This window comes from Lissotriton vulgaris, chromosome 2_1 (genome assembly GCF_964263255.1).
Source record: "Lissotriton vulgaris chromosome 2_1, aLisVul1.2, whole genome shotgun sequence".
NCBI classification, from domain to species: Eukaryota; Metazoa; Chordata; class Amphibia; order Caudata; family Salamandridae; genus Lissotriton; species Lissotriton vulgaris.
In genome coordinates this window covers 211,273,735-211,293,166 of record NC_141687.1, presented here as the reverse complement: position 1 = coordinate 211,293,166, position 19,432 = coordinate 211,273,735, and the positions used below count along the sequence as shown (strand labels likewise).

The window sequence follows — 19,432 nt, the reverse complement described above, 5'->3', positions numbered from 1 at the left end:
GGTCACAATATCTCTGCTTTTGGTATATCTCCAAAGAAAGATTTGGTAGATACAATTTGGAATGTCCTAAAAATAAAGAGGAAATTGTTTAATTTTTAGGCATGGTAGAGTATTATGGAAAATTCATTAAGGATTTAGCCAGTAAATCTGGCAACTTGAGAGCTTTAATTGTAAAGAACAAGGAATTTGTTTGGACTGAACTTTGTCAGAAGGAATTTGAGGGAATTAAGAATGATTTAGGAAATGCTCCTAATTTGCAGGCTTTTGTTCCTTTTGAAGAAACTTTTGTTGTAATTGATGCCAGCTCAAAAGGGCTTGGTGCTATTTTGAAACAGAATAGAGGTGGAGTTGAGAAACTTATTGCCTGTGCTTCTAGAAGTTTGCGAGGTGCAGAATTAAACTATTCTGTTATAGAAAAAGAAGCTTTGGCCATATTCTGGGCTCTTAGAAAGTGTAAAAATTTTTTATGGGGAGTTCAAGGTTTGCTCGGATCACAAGCCTTTAAAGGAGATTTTCACAAAAAAAGGTTTGGATTGTGTATCTTCACGTATAAGGAAATGGGTAATTGGTCTGCAAGAGTTTAATTTTTCTGTAAATTATATACCTGGTGTGGAAAATGTGACTGCGGACTGTCTATCGAGATTGGTCAGAGATGCTGATGGTTTATCTGAAGAGGAAGAGACCTGTCAAGACGAGGTGAATGTTGTTATGCTCCTCTGGCTCCTCAGGATCGGTGTGATGCTATAAGGGTTCCACTTCCCGATCGTTCCGAACTCAATATGATTATCACTGAGTTACGGTCAGATCGGACGGGGGACAAAGGACGGGATAGGGACAGCAGGGACAAAGGATCTGTAAAACACAAGCATACAACACATTAGTAAACTAGTCACATCCACCATTGCATATCTACTCTCATTAGATCTCGCTAGTATCTTGTACATTGACTGCAGATCCTCTGCACACGACACTTCCAAAGACTGCACCTCCGTGCAATGAAAACAACCCTGCATAGAATACTGATTACTTCATCAGTCCCAATAGTTTATCCCTCCTTAATGTTATGGAGCTCAAAAGCTCTACCGTACTAAAATAATTGTAGCCCTACGGGTCTTTCCCCTATTTTTGTGCGTGAGCCTCGGTATTACTAAATCCAAAGGAAAATGTCTTTGCAATTTAACCCGTTGGCGCTCCTCCTCTTTGGGGATCAACAAGCATTCCCAGGATGAAAGACAGGTCCCAATTCCAAGCGCTCCTCCTCACCGGAGGATCAACACACTTTTGGTTATGTCTGAGAAAATGCCAAAACTGAAAGGTAAGTACTTAACCCCTCCGTTCACTCTTCACGGAGTCTTTTCCCAAGTGCCCTTTGTCTGCTCCTTTAATCGTTCCACAGTTCTGACCCCTTGCAGCCGCACGGGTCAATCAGAACGCCAAGATGAAGCAGCTCGCAGCGGCAATATCCCTGAGAGTAGAGCAGCCGCTCTCTCTCTTACCTGTAGCTGAAGTCTCTTCGGTGAATTCCCGCGGCCCCTGACCTCTCCAACTGCTCACCTCGAAAGCGAGCGGAATCAGGGAACGCGAAGCCAAACTCTTTTTCTCCCGTCAAAGCACACGGGTTTCCCAATGTCGGCGAATCCTCGCCGACCAGCTGAATGATTCAAATGTCCAAAATTACGCGCGCTGGTTCGTGCACACGTGTCACTCAAATAACCTCCTCCTGCCTCCAGGCATTCTGGGACCCGTAGTCCTCCGTTGTTTTTCGTCTTTTCCTATAATCTAGGCAGGCGCCTCAGCTGGATCCCGACAAATGTGTGTGAGATTACATCTGGAGTAATACTTGAGGAAGAGTGGTTGGAGGAATGTGGTAAGGATGAGGTTGTTTCTAAGATAAGGAATTTGATTCAGGAAAATTTAGTACTTGACAAGTCTTTTGATAAAGTTTGGCACTTGGTATTTAATGAGTTGTCTGTTGAAAATAATGTTTTGTTAAGAGGCTCCAAATTAATTCCTCCTATCACTTTGAGGAGAAGAATAATTGAAGAGGCTCATCAAGGTCATCTAGGAATTGTAAAAACAAAGGAAATAATTTGTTGTTCTTTCTGGTGGCCTGGGATGGACTTTGAAATACAAAGGGAGGTGAGGGAGTGTGTACATTGTAAAGTAAGTGATAAAATTCTACAACCAAGAACAGCACCTATGGTTTGGTGAACAGAAAACTCCTTTTTTAATTGTTTTAATAGATCTCTACTCTAGATGGGTTGAGGTTTCTTCTGTGTCGGAAGTCACGTCTTTTTCTGTGATTTCTTTGCTTAAGGATGTTTTCAGAAGGGAAGGATTTCCTACGTCAATTTTATGTGATAATGGACCTCAATTTTGTTCAAATATGATGGATGAATTTTTATTGTCATGTGGGATTAAGCATAAAAGGACGTCCGTATATCACTCAGAATCAAATGGTGTAATTGAAAGGTTCAATAGGGTTATACTGGAGAATATTCAACTCTCAAGGGTTAATTGTTTGAATTGGAAAGAGGAGTTGCAGAAATGTATTTTGGCTCATAGATTTTCTCCACAAAGTACAACTAAAAGAACCCCTTTTGAACTGTTTAAAGGTAGAAATCCTAATACCACTCTCTCTCCTGGTTGGATGTTTTGGGGTAAAGGTTTGAAAGACAAAAACTATAATGCTTGGAAAGAAAGGGAGGAGTTTATGCCGTCTAAAAACAAGGTTTCTTATGATTCCAGGAAAAGAGTTAAGGAATGTGTGGTGGTAGTTGGGGATTTTGTTTGTGTCAAAGCTCCAGTTGGGGCTATGTCCTGGTCAAAGTGTACTACTCCCTTGCGGGTAGTGAAAAGTTTCAGAAATTCTGTAAAATTGGAGAATGGAAAAATCTGGAATGTGAATCGTGTAGTTGTGGTCCATGGAAATGTTTCTAATTCTATTCCCAATGTAAGTAGGTCTTCTGTTGAGCCTAATGTTTGTGATAGAATGAAAGCTTCTTGTGTTAGGAAAATGCCTTCTTATCTCAAGGACTATGTAAGTTAGGATGTTGTTTTAAAAGTGATTTATTTTAGGTTGATCTTCTTATGCATGGTACCTTTATGTTCGCTTTTCTTCTCATACCTTTTGTTGTGGGGTAATGCTTTGTTTTGAGAAGGAAGATGTGTAGTGTCTTCCTCATCCTGTTGCTTTAAGGTTCTTTGGAACCTAGAATGTCATGCCTGCTTGTGTTCCCTGAATATGAGTTACTCGCTGGTAGCTGATGGATGGGGTGTTTTCCAATAAACCTCTTTGACATACCACAATCTTGTATGTCCATATTTTACTGAACTTTTCAACCATCACTACAGATGCGTCCCTCGAGGGCTAGGGAGCTCATCTACAAGGCTTCACGATCAGCGGCAAATGGACTGCGCAGCAAAAACGATGGCACATCAACCGTTTAGAACTGAGAGCCATTTTATTTGCACTCAAGGCGTTTTGTGCTGTTATTCAGGATGCCAATGTGTTGATAAGAACAGACAACACAACAAGCATGCACTACGTCAACAAGCAGGGGGGAACGCGATCTCTTCTCCTGTCTCGAGAGGCACAAGTTGTATGGACATGGGCTCTTCACCACAATGTACATCTACAAGCAGTGCATGTTCCGGGGACAGAAAACGTCCTGGCAGACGCACTCAGCAGAACAACGGTCATCACCCACGAATGGGAGCTTCACCAGGAGACAGTGGAACACATATTTCATCAGTGGGGTTGGCCAGACCTAGATCTATTTGCGACAAGGACCAATAGCAAATGCCAAAGCTTCGCAAGCTGGCATCCCCACACGAACTCTCTGGGGAATGCATTCTCCATCAATTGGTCTCTGATGTTTGTGTACGCTTTCCCACCGATTCCACTAGTCCCCAAGGTTCTGCGGAAGATGGAGAAGGAACCTTGCCGACTCATTCTGATTGCGCCCAGATGGCCGCGCCAATATTGGTTTACAGAGCTCCTCCTACTGTCAGAGTGCAAGCCAATTCAGTTACATCCTATTCCGAACTTGCTCAGCATCCAGGAAGGACAAGTATTCCACCCGGACCCAGCATCTCTGAAATTAGCGGCCTGGCTCCTGAACACCGTGAGTTTGCACACCTAAACATCCGGGAGGACTGTAAAGAGGTGTTGGCCAAGGCTAGAGCACCTAATACCATCAAAACATATAGTCTGAGATGGAAGCGCTTCTGCATCTGGTGCCGCTCAGCAGGAGTTCACCCTTTTTCAGCAAAACCTGAGGAAATTCTTCCTTTTTTCCTGCAGTTAGCACAAACAGGTCTGTCTCATGCTACCTTAAAGGTGTTTCTGGCTGCAATATCCAGATATCGTCAGGATGGGACCAATTCTCTGTACTCAGCAAGGATTATCCAACAATTCTTCAGAGGCCTCTTTAGAATGTTCCCTCCTGTACGCGTCCGCCTCCTTCATGGCATCTAAATGTGGTCCTAGCTCAACTCATGCGTCACCCATTCGAGCCCATCCACAAGGGCGACCTGAAGTACCTTTCGTGGAAATTATCACTGCTCCTTGCTTTAACATCCTCCAGGAGGGTTAGTGATATCCAAGCTTTCACTGGGCACCATCCTTTCCTGCAATTCACTAGTGACTCTGTGATACTTCGCACAAATCCAAAATACATTCCGAAAGTACCTTCGGATTTCCATCTCAACGAACCTATTGTTCTTAAATCGTTCTTTCCAGACCCACAAAAGCCTGCGGAAAGAGCGTTACACTCGCTTGACATTAGAAGATGTCTTAAATTTTACCTACAAAGAACATCTACTCTACGCACTTCTGACCAGTTGTTCATTACCTACGGTGCGATTCGTAAGGGGCAGGCAGTTTCAAAACAGACTATTTCAAGATGGATTTCTGCTGCCATTGCCTTTTGCCATGCACAGGCTGGGAGACCTTTACTGTCAGCGCCCAGAGCGCACTCTACTAGAGCGGTCTCATCTACGGCCTTATTTGCTGGAGTCCCTCTTCAGCAGGTCTGCAAAGCGGCTACTTGGGCTAGTCGCCATACCTTTACCAGACATTACTGTCTAGAATCGATCAGCGAGGCTGGTACTTCTGTGGGTCGAGCTGTTCTACGGAATTTGTTTCACTAAGGTGAGCCTCTGTTTCCCACCTCCTTGTTTTTTCTGCTGTCAGACGCTTCTTATGTTATGTTCACACATTTCCATGATTCCATTATGTTATGCTTATTACGACATGTGTATTTTCACTTTGCATGGTTATATGCGTTATTTGCTGACAAGCTTGGCTTCTTTAGCGTCTGTACAGCAAGGATATATACTGCTAGCTACTCTGATTCAGGCATGTGAATCTATGAAAGACACCCCTAATACTGGAGAAGAACAATAGTTACTTACCTGTAATCTGTGGTTCTCCAGTATTGGTGTCTTTCATAGATTCACATGCAACCCGCCCACCTCCCCTCAGAGGCTTTTAGGCTATAAGGGATTTTACCTACACTCCTGCGAGAAAATCTGAGAGCCTGAGCCTTTGGGGAGAACATTCTGGTGGGTGCTGGCGCCTGATTGGCTGTAGTTCGGACTGTACAATATGACTAGGATAGTCATAGATGTGGATGTTTTTCCTACTGTAGCAGGGGCTACTTTACTTCCTGGTTTATTTCTGTTGTTATTTACTACATATTTATGGCATATTATTGCTTTGTTATGTACCGTGGGACTCCCACTCCGACGACGGGGAATGACTCCGGCATGTGAATCTATGAAAGACACCAATACTGGAGAACCACAGATTACAGGTAAGTAACTATTGTTCTTCACCCACGAATAGACTGGATCCTCACCCGCCCATCAGTGACTGCCCCACAGTCCTCTAAACGCCAGCTGAACTTCGAATAGGCTTTTGATGGGCCCATTCTGATGAAACATCAAAAGAAATTGGACAAAGCCACCAGCCCTCTGCCAGACATTGACTTACCACCACCCCCAGCATCGCCAACAAGACCACAGCACTGCCTATACCCACCTGATACTTCACCTTACCCCCATTCATCCACACCTCAGGGATCACTGCACTCAGACACGGGGATACATGTGGGGGGTTGAATGCCTTCATTACACCCCCACATGGGGATGCCTAGGACTCTTATGACATGGGCCCTCCAGGTGACTGTAACGACCGGATTTTCAGAACAGGCAGCCTACCAACCGTAGCTAACCCAGTCGCCACGAACCACACTCTTCTCAGGCCACTATATACATGATATCTAGAATACTCACCTGAGAAGGTGAAAAAGAGCTATTTACAAGCCTGTACAATCAAACATACCACTAACATCTAATGGATTCCATATCTTATCCTATAGTTACCTCACAGTCGCTATATTTATAGTCCCGTAAGACTGTCTCTATATTTATAGTCCCGTAAGACTCTTATCTTTAACGTCCCCGACGATTATCTTTAACGCTATATTTATAGTCCTGTAAGACTCTTATCTTTAACGTCACCCGACGATTCTTTATCTTATCTTATCTTTATCTTATCTTTAACGTCCCCCGACGATTCTTTGTAGTCTCCCGACTGTCTATGCTATGTGGGGTTAATCTATCAACAATTTGGGCATTTCTGCTTAGGAGCCGATTTCCCTTCACCAGAGAGGAATCACCCATCTCTCTGTCAGCAAAAAGGGGCCCGACCTTCCTCTACAGAAACTAAGGGAAAATTATATGTTCTGTATTGCAGCCATCACTGATCCCGAGTAGTGTACCTAGTTATCAACAGTTACCCACAAGTGGGGGTGTCTCCCAGCCCTCTATACATCAGCATCTGGTCAAAAAGGAACCCTTTACTCTCTCTCTCAGAGACAATAAACAAACAGGATTTGACTGGGGTCTCTTTATTACAATGACAAGGATCTAAATGACTAATGCTCTATATAGCGCAGTGATAGATTGCAATCACCAACACATACATTTATATAAAGAACTGAAAAGTAAAGATGGTTAAACATTAGAATAGAATGAAAACATTATAACAATGATATATGTATATAAGCAACACAGTAGGAAATTATTAATGCAAGTGGAGACCTAAACATAACCTAGGTAGCAAAAAGGAGTGAATGATTATATAATGCAAATTATTTAGGAACACCTCGCCCTATTAAGAAGGGTCCAACTCTCTGTCCCTCTCTGGTGGAATTAGGACTCTTTCCATCACCATGGCACCACCACCAACGGACCAACATCTGCTGTCTGTTCCTCTCTCTCTGGTGAAATCAGGACTCTCTCTCCCCTGCACCATCACCAACGTGCTAACTCCACTCCACTGGTTCAACTGCTCCAAAAGCTCCAACTGACAGCTCCAACTCTTCCATCTGACTGGCAACTGCTTCAATACATTCTGACAAACTGGCAGCTCCAGCTGACAGTTCCAACTCCAAAGATCATCTCTGACTGCTTAAACTCCAAAGACCAACTGACCGTTCTCTTCAGTTCCAAAAACCATCTGACCACTCTCTTCAGTTCCAAAAACCATCTGACCACTCTCTTCAGTTCCAAAAACCATCTGACAACTCTGCTCTTCTGTTCTCTGATAATATCGGAGGCTCTGTGCTCATGGAAATTTCCAGCAAGCACCCGGCCTCCCACCGAATTCCTGTGCCAAGCCCCGCGCTCCCTGCACTCCCACAGTGGCCGGCTGTAGTTGCATCTAGAGCCCGGGGAAAAAAACACATTCCTTCGATAAGGGCCGGTCCTCACCGGTTTCTAACTAGTGCATAACAACTCAACTCTAAATATCACTTCTGACCTACAAAAGCCTCAGACAACTGAGGCAGGAAGACAAGATGGCTGCTCTCTAGTTTAGGCCTTTAGGCCCGAAAAGAGGCAAAATAGGCATAGAATCATGCCAAAGCCAATAGGCAAACCCTACAAATAGGCTAAAATAAAGGATTCCTAGCAATATACTGAAATGGCAGTGGACCATAGTCATCACCAATCCAAATAGGGCAAATCATCCTGTCGGCACAGTGACACAGATCCTGATCCTCACTTCCTGATGACTCCACATCTCACCATGAGCTGGTATCTAGAGCAGTTTTATACCTCAATGTCAACCCCATAGAAGAGGATTTCCTCTTCCAAAATCCCTCCACTCTTGCCCCTTCAATTTCTTTCTTGGAAGGTGACATTCCTCGTTGCCATCACTTAAGTCAGACGTGCTAGTAATGGTATGTAATTTGATTCTTTGTATAGCGCATGGCTAATCCGCATAAGGGTATCTAGGCACTGTAGGGCAGGTAAGTTCGGAAGAGATAGTTAAAAAAGCCAGGTTTTCAGGTGTTTCTTAAATTCCACCAAGGTTGGGCCTGTTCAAATGGAAAGAGGAAGCTTATTCTAGTGGAGTGGGGCAGACTAGTAGAAGGCACGTCCTCCGAATTTGGCTGTATGAATGCTCAGGAACATAAGAATGATATGTGGCTAGTGCGGAGGTTTCCACTTGGAATGTAGGGAGTGAGCTTATTGCATAGGTATTTTGGTCCTGGTATTGATAAAGACTTGTATCTTAGGCGAAGCAGTTTGAAAAGCGATCTCTTTCTTTTGGGAGGCCAGTGTAGGTCTCCGAGTATAAAGGGTGCTAGGGAGTAGGTTCTCAATCATACGTATTGCTGTGTTTTGGACCACTTGTAACTTGGTCCGAAGAAATGTTCTAACAACGCAAAGCAAGGTATTTCCATAATCCAGGCAGGACATAATTAGATCTTGTATGAGAGTCTTTGGTGAGTTCAGTGGTAGCCATCTAATGATTTTTTTGAGCAAACGCATAGTGCCAAAGCATGCATCACATACAGAGGTAAAATGTGTTTTGCATTAAAAGTTGATCATTCAAGATTATGCCTAGATTTTTGCGGATCTAGTCGGCTGAGGAGCAGTTCCTAATTCTGCTGGCCTCTAGTCGTCCTTCTTTATACTCCGAGCTTTTCCAAACAATGTAGTTTCTTTCTTTACTGCATTGAATTGGAGGCAATTAAGAGACATCCAAGTCGCAATTTCTTTCATACAGGTGAGGAATTTTTGTTTAATTCTCTCAATGTCTTGCCCAAATGAGATGATGAACTGTGTATCATCTGCATATGAGAATGTCTAAAACCCAAAGGATTTATTGAGTTTAGCCAATGGGTTCACATAGATATTAAAAAGTGTAGGGCTCAAGAAGGATCCCTGAGGGACACCTTTGTTCAGCAGTACAGTGCAAGAATGAACTGTCCCTATGGAGATTGTTTGAACCATGTCTTTGAGAAAATCGACCAGCCAGTCCAAAGCTAACCCTCGGATGCCTATCTGTTGGAAAATTGAGTGTGAGATGGTATGGATTGCGTCTGATTAATCCAGTAGAATCAGCATGGCTGGCTGGCAATCATCTAGGGCAATTCTGATAGAGTCTGCTATTGCAAGTAGTGTAGTCTCAAAACTATGACATTAACATTAGAAGAGTCTTTCTTTCAAGTACACAGAGATAGGGTTGACCTTAGCGTCAACCTCAAATTCCTTTCAAAGGTGGTCTCCCTGTTCCATCTTAAACAGTCCATTGAAATTTCTGTTTTCCTTCCAGAACCTGACTTGGTTGCGTAACGGGCTTTCCATACCTTAGATGTAAACAAGCCCTCATATGCTATATTTATCTATCGAGTTTTGTATAGCGTGAACTTTACCCGAAGGCAGCAGAGCGCGTCACGGAGTTAGCACAGCAGCAATTACAGAATTTATATATGAGCAGAAAACAGTACCTAGTAATAGTATAAAAAGTATACAATAGACAGCAGCATACGAGAACAATAAAGAAGCAATTACATGAGGCACATGAAAAGCAAGTAGCAGTGCATAGTAACAATATAAAAGCAGGCATTAAATAGACAGTCGGCTACATGACTGGTATAGCAGCAATTACAAAGGTTACATAAAGAGTACATAGAGGATACAAAGTTACCATATAAAAAGAGGTATACTACAGACAGTAGGATATGCAAACGATATAGTTCTGAGGAGTTGTGGATGTTGGAGAGTGGAGTCCGTTTTTTCCCCAAGGTAGTGGTATCAAGTTGAGAAGGAGGGTGCACGGAAGAAGCATCAGGCCAATAGGATCATTTAGGGGAGAGGGTTTAGGTATTTGAGAAGAAGAAGTTTGTTTCTTCTTCATATCAGGGAATTAGTGATTGTCTTGTAGGTCCTGAGGCAACGAGTTCCAAATTCTGGAAGCATTCATGGAGAAGGAGCTGGTGCATCATTTTTCTGTCTCGGATTTGGGAGAAATCAGGAGCAAAGTGTTAGAACTTCAGAGAGGTCTCTTTTGGCTGGCTTTTGATTGTTTGTTTGTGAGGTAAACTGGTTTTTCAACAAAGAGAGCTTTATGAGTTATGCAAGCAGTTTTGAAAATACATCTTTCTTCAATTGGTAGCCATTGAGTTTCTTAACAGTGGGAGTGATGTGGTCCAAGCGACTCTTCCCCCAACAGTAGTCTGGCTGTAGCATGAAGTGTGGCTATTAAAGGGACTAAGTGTGTTTTGGGGACACCTGTGATCATTGCATTACCATTGTTCAGTTTTCAGAGTACTAAGGAGTGCACCACAGTCTTTAGGTCTTTTTTAGGTGTTTCAACGTGTAGAGGGCATTTTTAGCTGAGGGATTAATGTGCTCTTTCATGGAAATTTTTCGTCAAGTGTAATCCCCAGAGATTTTACAGAGTTGGAGATTAATAGTTTGCTATTTAATGCAGTGAGGTTGTCAAGCCAAATATCTACGGGAAAGGACTTATCTTTTGGTTGGATGAACAGCAGTACGGTTTTGTTTGGGTAAGCTTAAGATAATTGACAGTCAGCCAGGATTGAACCGTGGAAAGAGTGGTGTTTAGGTGGTGAATGTCTTTAATTAATGAGATGTTAACCCCTTCCGTGCTCGCGTCTGCCAACAGCTGCCGCAAACACTACCTCGCTGATGCTCCGCACGTCCATTGGCCAACGCAGCCCCACCCACTCATTAATTCTCACACACTGCGTGAGAATTTGTGCCGTGGTTAATGTAGATTCGGGTGTCATCTGTATAGAGATGGTAAGCGACTCTTGCTTGTTTCAGGATCATTGAAAGTGGTTCCATAAAGAAGTTGGTTTGGGCAGGAGACAGGTTTGACCTTTGGGGAACTTCTTGAGAGACTGGTGTTGCTTTTGAGGTGGAGTTGTTTGATTTGATTAACTGTGAGCGTTAGTTCAGGAAGGAAGCATACCACTGAAGGACAGGCCCATTGATACCTCTGTGGTGAGAGAGGATGTAGAGGAGGATGTCATGGTTAACAGTATTAAAGGAAGCCGACAGGTCCAGAAGGGCTAAGAGGCAGGCCTGGCCTTCGTCCAGAGATCTGTGTAGGTCGTCTGTGACGTTCAATATAGAAGTATCTGTGCTGGACCCAGATTGGAAGGGGTCATGTCGGTTGAATTTTTCAATGTGGCTGTTGATTTGTGCTGGTTTACATTGTTCAATGATTTTGGCCTGGAAAGGGAGGTTTGTAATAGTTTTGTAATGGTTACTGTCATTCTGGTCAGCGTCTGTTTTTATGAGGGCGGTTACTTGACTGAGTTTGAGGGAGGACGGCATGGAGCTGCTCAATGAGGAGGAGATGATTTTGGTCCATGTTGTTGAGATGTGATTGAGGTTTTTTTTTTTTTACAAACGTTGCAGGGAGGGGGTTGGAGATGTCCGATGTCAGCTTCACGCAAGCAACAAGTTTGAGGGCTTCTTCAGGGATATAGTCGAATTTGTTGCAAGTCGTATCATTATTCCATTGCAAGGGGTAGAGGTTGATGTTCTGGATTGCTGAGAGGGGGATACCGCTTGATTCCTTGAGTTTTAGCGAAGCGACTGTGTTAAGGAGTTCTGCCATTTTTGTTTTGTAGTGGGCGGTGAGGTCATCAGCGGAGGTCAGGCTGAGTGGAGCTGAAATTTGGGAGCGGACTATTGCTTCTAACTCAACCTGGAGGATTTGATGTGTGTTCCTCGCCCAGTGCTTGAGGCGGATGGTTTGGAGAGGGTCTTAGGTTGGATGGTATTGAAATCGAAAAGGATTAGGTGGTTTTCAGTCCAGTCAGAAGGTAGGATAGCGTGGAGGTATAAGGTTTTATGTTTGGTGATGATTGTGTCAAGGCCAAATATGCAAGATAGCCCAGCACACTTTTATACATGAAATAAAACAATGATATGATAATCAAAGAGCACAATTGTTTCAAAGATGAGTCGACGTTGAATTCAGATGAAATCTTTATTCATTCCATGTTAAAAAACGTTTTGAAACCGCCAACGCTTTTTGTCCCATACAGGAACGTCTTTAGGGCTGATAATGTGTAGGAAGACAAGTTCTAGATTATGTTCTTCATCAGATGTATAGATAGGTAAGAAGAGTTTGGATTTCCAGAAATGTTTTTTTATCTCCATTGGTTAAGGATATCCATATTATTGTCTAAGATGCTTCTCATGGACAGGCTAAGTATCCCAGTTCGGAGGTTCGGTGGTTGTGCTGGCCCGGCAACAAGCCATTATTGGCCAGTCAGTACTCAGTATGCTGTTTCAGTCCTATTCAAAACCCACAGGCTAGCCACCACTTTTTAGAGAGAACTGTTGTACAGTCTGTGCAGAGATGTGTATCGACAGCCACACCTGCCTTGAATGTAAAATATGACTTACCCAGTAGTTTTCTGTTCATGACATGTAGGGCTGCAGATTCACATGAGCTCACCCTCCTTCCTAGACACCTGTGACTGCTGCACTAATCACTCTTCTATAACTTTCTCTTTTGTGTGGACATCTATTTATATATTGCATCACTCCACAATCATCCTCAGCCGCCATGAAAGAAAACAATTAAAGAATGGGGTTGGTGCCCATGCGATTTACCAACTAGCGAAGGAGTCAAAATACCTTGTCATTCAAAAGACTTCTTTGAAGAAAAATAACTCACACACATTCAGAGCCAACACTGTATGGCAGGAGTATGCAGAGCATCTGAATCTACAGCACTACATGCCACAAACAGATGCTTACAAGGTAAGTAACATTTTGGATATGATGACTTTCTCCTATTGTTATGCCCTACTGCCTTCCTACTTGAGGATAATTTGGGCAGTACTCCATCTATTATATCCTTATTGGGCGAAACGGGCATAACTGAGTCTGTATATGCACTTCGGGCATCACTCTCTCCTCAATGTGGTCTGGTGACAGGAACCTGCTTACTGCTTAAAAAATAAGTTTATAGTTGATACCTGGAAAGGGCTGAATTATAAAGGAAGGAATTTGCATAAGGGTAAAGTAACCTGTTGCTTGTTTTTTTCCATGTAATCATCTAACAGAAATGCGCAAAACGTGTGACTGTGCACATTGACGTTTTCTAAAAATGACCCAGAATAAAGCCAGTCCTTGTGTGCCTCACTGAAACAATTCCATGTAGTGGTGTAGTCTAAATTTGGTACTTTTGAACATCTCCCAATAACACTACCCCAGTAATCATTCTACACTAAATTTATACAGATTTCTTCATCTAAAGCACCCTTTTCTATGCGAATGGTATTTTAGTCCTAAATGAATTATTGTTGGTTAAAGTTAGTCCAGCCACAAGTTATAATTGATATTGGGCATAAATGTGAGAGAAAGAAATACAGAGACTTTCTTTCCTTGGAACAGTAAAATCGACAGAGATGTTTCTAGGGTGGTTATAGAGATAAAGGAGATTTGCTATTTGTTTCTGCTGTGATTTACAGGCTGCAAACATCAAACCTTTAACAGTTCAGGTGTTTCTTTTTTGGGACATTGATTAAAACGCATATTAGTTTGTTGTGTTGGACATAGGTATGTAAGAAATATGTATGGGTTGCTATTGTGCGAAGCTTAAATGTTTAACATAGTATTTTTGAGATCTGTAACATTTATTTTTTGTCTTCATCAGAAACGACTACAGAAATGACCAGCGTGACCGGCCATACTGACCTCTTTCTGGATGTTGTTTTTCTCATCAGAGATATCTAAAAAATTTGCTCCTTCTGCTTAACTATAGCTTTACTTGGGTAGTTGAATTATGGCGTAAAGTAACGGAGTGTTCTTTTTCTTAATTTTCCAGGCATATGTGCATTTCACCTAAACAAAATGTTCTTTGTTTTTCCATATTTTGAAACTTGCTTGGCTGTAGAGACTAACGAATGTGAGCACCTTTTGTTGCAAAAATTGTGTTTTGTAATAGAATAAAGGCTGATCGTTTTTATCTGTGAGACTGCATTTATCTAAGAATGTGCATTTATCCAACTCTTAGTTCAATTGTGCAGCATACGTTTTGTATTAAATGTTGCCAGTAGGTGTGTCACTGGTTTTGTATGGGACTTTCACTAAACACAGTTTCTGTTTCAGTTTTCAAAACACCATAACAAAACATGCATGGTATTCATCACTGTTTTGGTACTTGTGGAGCTCATGTCTCTGAACTGGAAGGGGCTTTACAATGCATTCAATAGAAAATAAGGAACGGTTTCTTGCGTGGGCAAGGGAAAAATTAAGGATTTCTTTTTAATGTACCATGGCCATACCTATAAGCAATACACTATGAAATCTAGGTATAGATTTATCAATAAATAAAAATTGACACATTGGTCTTCCTAGCAAATGGATAGTTTACTGCACAACTAATTAAAACCCTTCTGTTAAAATAAATAAGGATTTACATTGTGCATGTAGGCTCATGAAAGTGTTTGAAGTTTCTGTATTATAGGCAAAAGGAGTAAGCTAGTCAAGATTTTTTTTATGTAATTGTTTTAATTGTGTGTAATGTACTATTTATCTGTCCTATAAAATAGATTCAGAATCCCAGATTTTCTAATGTTAGTTGTGCACATACATTTTGAGTAAATTCTTTTTCGCTCATATGCTCTTCACATTTTCTTAACGTTTTGTTCAGTAGTCGGAGGTCTAGATTAGGGGTGGGCGGAATTTGTGTAATTGCGTTAGGCATATCTCTTCGAAATGGTAAAAAATCTCAGCGAACACACAGAAATTTCGCGAACACGCGGAATTGCTTCTTCGCGATGCTTTTTTACTGTTCACAATTGTTGTTTGCGTGCTCGGGGGGGGGGAATATCTGACGAACACGCATTTTGAGAACGCAAACAAGCAAAGAATTTCGCGAAGTTGCGGAACGCAGGCTTTTGGGCAATTTCGCGTTCTCCGCCTGCAGCCGAGGCCCTAACTTCCTCCACACCTGGGCCTACAGCCCCTCGATCTTTGGTCTCGGCACCAAAACAAAAACAGTCAGTTTATAAACCAACCACAGCGCCAACTAAACTGAAGCTTCTGCCACTGAAATGCTTTGTTTTCGGACCGAAATCTAAAGACTCCAGATTCAGCCTGGAACTAAAAGGATAGTGCTCCAACCAGCAAAACAACAATCTTCTAAGAAGCAAATGTCATTTAAAGAAGTTTTGGATGTTCCTATTCAACCTTTAAAAAAGGAGAGGAAAAATGCTGCCACTAGCCTATTATACAACCCTAGTCCACCTTCACCTACCCCACAAACACCATCTACTCCACCACCTCATTCACCACATTCATCTGCGGCAGATGATACGTCTCCTCACTCACCAGTAGGAGAAGATTAACAGGTCATTCGTCAAAACATTCACCCAAGCGGATACAGCCCGTCAGAAAATGAAAAAGGATACAGAGGTCGCAAAATCAATGGGGGCTCTGCAAACAAATACATACCGTGGTTCCTTTCGTAGACCCAATTACTAGCAGGGTGCAAGATCTGCTTCCTCAGACACCACTGGGTCAGCGTTCAAAATCCAAGGGATAACCTCTACTTCAAAAACATTTTACAGAGGTTCGTATACATTTTGAAGGAAGAAGCAGAGGGAAGAATACCCGGTCCTCAAACACCAATAACAAAGATTTCCTTGCCTATCCCTCACGCCACTTAACACCTGTCAGTTTAGTCTTCAACAATTTCTCACCACTTGGAAATCAATTGCAACAGACCAGTGGGTGTTGGATATTATCCAACATGGTTACTGTCTGGAGTTCATTACAACTCCTCCAAATAGTCCACCTCGAAAACACAAACTGTCCAGTCAACATCAAATTTTCCTGCAACAAGAAAAAAGCTCTATTACAAAAAGGAGTAATAGAAACAGTTAAAAAACAGTTTCAGGGAACAGGAATTCATTCACTATACTTCCTTATTCCCAAAAAAGATGGGTTACTACGATCCATATTGAATCTCAGACCATTAAATCATTACATCACATCAAAACACTTCGATATGGTCACACTTCAAGAGAGCATTCCTTTGTTACAAAAAGGAGACTTTGTGGCTACCTTAAGATATAAAGGACACCTAATTCCATATTCCTATTCATCCTGCAAACAGGAAATACCTCAGGTTTCAGGGAAAACATTATCAAGTCAAAGCTCTTCCCTTAGGTATTACCACTACAACAGTATTCACAAAATGTCTAGCAGTGTTAGCAGTACATCTGCGCAGAGAAAACATTCATGTCTTTCCATACTTAGACGACTGGCTAAGAAAAGCAAACAGCCACATCCTTTGCCAACAAAACACTCAACAAACTCTAAAATTACTACATCAACTAGGGTTTACCAACCACCTACAAAAGTCGCATCTAAAACTACCCAACATATAGTCATAGCTAGGGGCCATGCTCAACACAAATTTAGCATTGGCATCCCCAAATGTAGACCGAATACACAGCATAGTAATATTAATTTAACAGTTTCAGAGTCAAATCCCAGCCAGAACATTTCTGCAACTCCTACGCATGATGGCATCTTGTATTTCAATAGTTCCACATGCCAGACTTAACATGAGACCTCTACAAGAATGTCTCTCTCATCAATGGACTCCGTCACTGGGTCAACTTTACAATCTAGTGTTGGTGAACAGCCACACACATCACTCTCTGAAATAGTGTAATACACAAAATGTATCTAAGAGGCAGCCTTTTCAAGACCCAGTTTTGCAAATCATCCTAACAGCAGATACTTCCATGATAGGTTGGGGTGCACACCTCCAAAACCTCACGGTTCAGGGGGTGTGGGATTCCAAACATAAGTATCTCCATATCAGTTACTTAGAGCTGCAAGCTGTTCATCTAGCAGTCAAAGCCATCCTACCTCACCTATAACAGAATGTTGTCCTATTTTGAACAGACAATATGACAGCTATGTATTATATACAAAAACGGGGTGACACACTCACCAATTGTCTCCGTTGGCACAGAAAGTATGGAGCTTAGCAATACATCACTACATTCACCTTCTAACAGGGCCTGTCCTTGGGACAAGCAATCAAATTGCAGACTTTCTTGGCCAGGACACAGCAACAAGGCCACAAATGGAAACTCCACCACCTAGTTCTTCTACCGTACTTTCAGAAATTGGGGTTTCTACAAATAGATCTCTTTGCAACAAAAGAAAACATAAAATGCTAACATTCGCAAGCAGGTATCCACTCCAACATTCCAAAGGCAATGCTCCATGGATGAACTGGTCAGGGATATTTGCACACACTTTTCCTCCTCTCTCACTACTTTCACTAGTGGTCAGGAAACTTAGGCATACATCGCTTACCATGATACCAAAAGCTCCAACTTGGGCTCGTCAACCATCGTTTTCAACACTGTTGGAACCATCTCTAGTTCCACAAGAGAAGCTTCACCTCAACTCAGACCTTATTACACATAACCAAGGAAAACTGAGACACCCCAATACCAAGGATTTGGATATTTAAATCGATCTCAAGAATGTATGGACATTCTTAACGAGGCTCGCAAACCTACCACAAGTCAATGTTGTGACTTAATGGAAAAGATTCGTTATGTTCTGGCTGAAAGTAGAAACAATAATTACTTATTGCATTTACAAACCACAAGGTTGGCATACACTTCCATACCTTGGGGCTGTTGCAGCATGTTTGCAAAATAGACAGCACTTATTATTTTAAATCCCTTTCATAAAAGCCTTTATGGAGGGACTTAAGAGTAATTCTTCCTAGACTTCTAATTGCACCAGCGTGGAACTTAAACATTGTGTTAACAAGACTCATGGGTCCTCCGTTTGAACCACTTAACTCATGTCAATTGCAATACTTATCATGGGAACTTGCCTTTTTAATTGCTATTACTTCACTTAGAAGAGTCAGTGAAATGCAGGCACTAACACTTGAGTAACTTTTCTTCCATTTACATAGAGACAAGTTAGTACTTGGAACAAATCCTAGGTTCCTACCAAAGGTAGTTTCCAATTTTCATATTAGTCTATAGATTGAGTAACCGTTTTTTTTCCTGCAACTCTGTTGCAGAAAGGGCATTACACACTTTATATGTCAAAAGGGCCCTAATGTATTATATTGATAGAACTAAATTATTGAGAAAAACAAAAGAATTGTTTATTGCCTTCGCACCTCCTTTTATGGGAAAGGCAATTTCTAAATCAGGCATTTCAAGATGGATACTTAAATGCATCCAAACATGTTAGGCAAAAGCTAAAAGGCTTTTACCTTTTCCTCCTAAAGCTCACTCCACTAGAAAAAGAGAGCTTCCATGGCTTTTTTAGGGAATATTCCTATTGCTCATATTTGTAAAGCAGCAACATGTTCCACTCCACACACTTTCACAAAACACTGTTGTATGGTTGTCTTTGCACGCCAACAAGCCAATGTTGATCAGCAGTACTAAGAACTCTTTTTCAAACATCTGCAACTCCCACAGGTTAACCACTATCTGGGGAGAGGGACTGCTTTACAGTGTGTGCAAAGCATGTGCATCTATAGAACACAACAGATTATGTTACTTACCCTGTAAGTATCTCTTCTTGGCATGTTGTACTGTAGATTCATATGCGCCAACCATCTTCCCCAAAACACCTTGTGTAGGTTGCAGTTCATACACTTTATATACTTATAGCATACTACTGCATGAACATCTCATTGCTAATATGTACATTCTCATCTACCCACGGCAAAACAATCTGAAGATTCCGTTGATGACCATGCGCAGTATTACCAAGTGGAGGAGTCACCCAGCCTCATGACTCGAAGAAAACTTCTTGGAACAAAAACAACTTATAATCATCCGTGCCCAACCTTAGCTGGCGGACTTATGCAAAGCATATGATTCTAAAGCACTAAATGCCAAGAACAGATGCTTACAGGGTAAATAACATAATGCTTTTGATTTCCAATTTTCAGTCACTAAAACATCACCTAATAAAAGGAATCTGTTTTGATGCCCTCTTAATTTTTGAAGGGGATATCTGATATGATAATTGATTTAAGGAATATCAAAGGTTTTTATAAAAACAGCCTTTT

At 41.8% G+C, this 19,432-nt stretch overlaps 1 protein-coding gene across 6 annotated transcripts in view; it reads left to right on the top strand.

Annotated features, from left to right (window-relative positions):
* Positions 1-14,327, top strand: part of LOC147729852 (TATA-binding protein-associated factor 2N-like) — a 601,338-nt gene extending 587,011 nt beyond the window's left edge. For all 6 annotated transcript variants that reach the window (XM_086954762.1, XM_086954760.1, XM_086954759.1 and 3 more), the window contains one exon: positions 14,009-14,327. In XM_086954762.1, coding sequence (XP_086810888.1) covers positions 14,009-14,048 — 40 coding nt within the window. In that variant the 3' untranslated portion in view covers positions 14,049-14,327. The remainder of the gene's footprint in view (positions 1-14,008) is intronic.
* Positions 14,328-19,432: the final 5,105 nt, after the last annotated feature.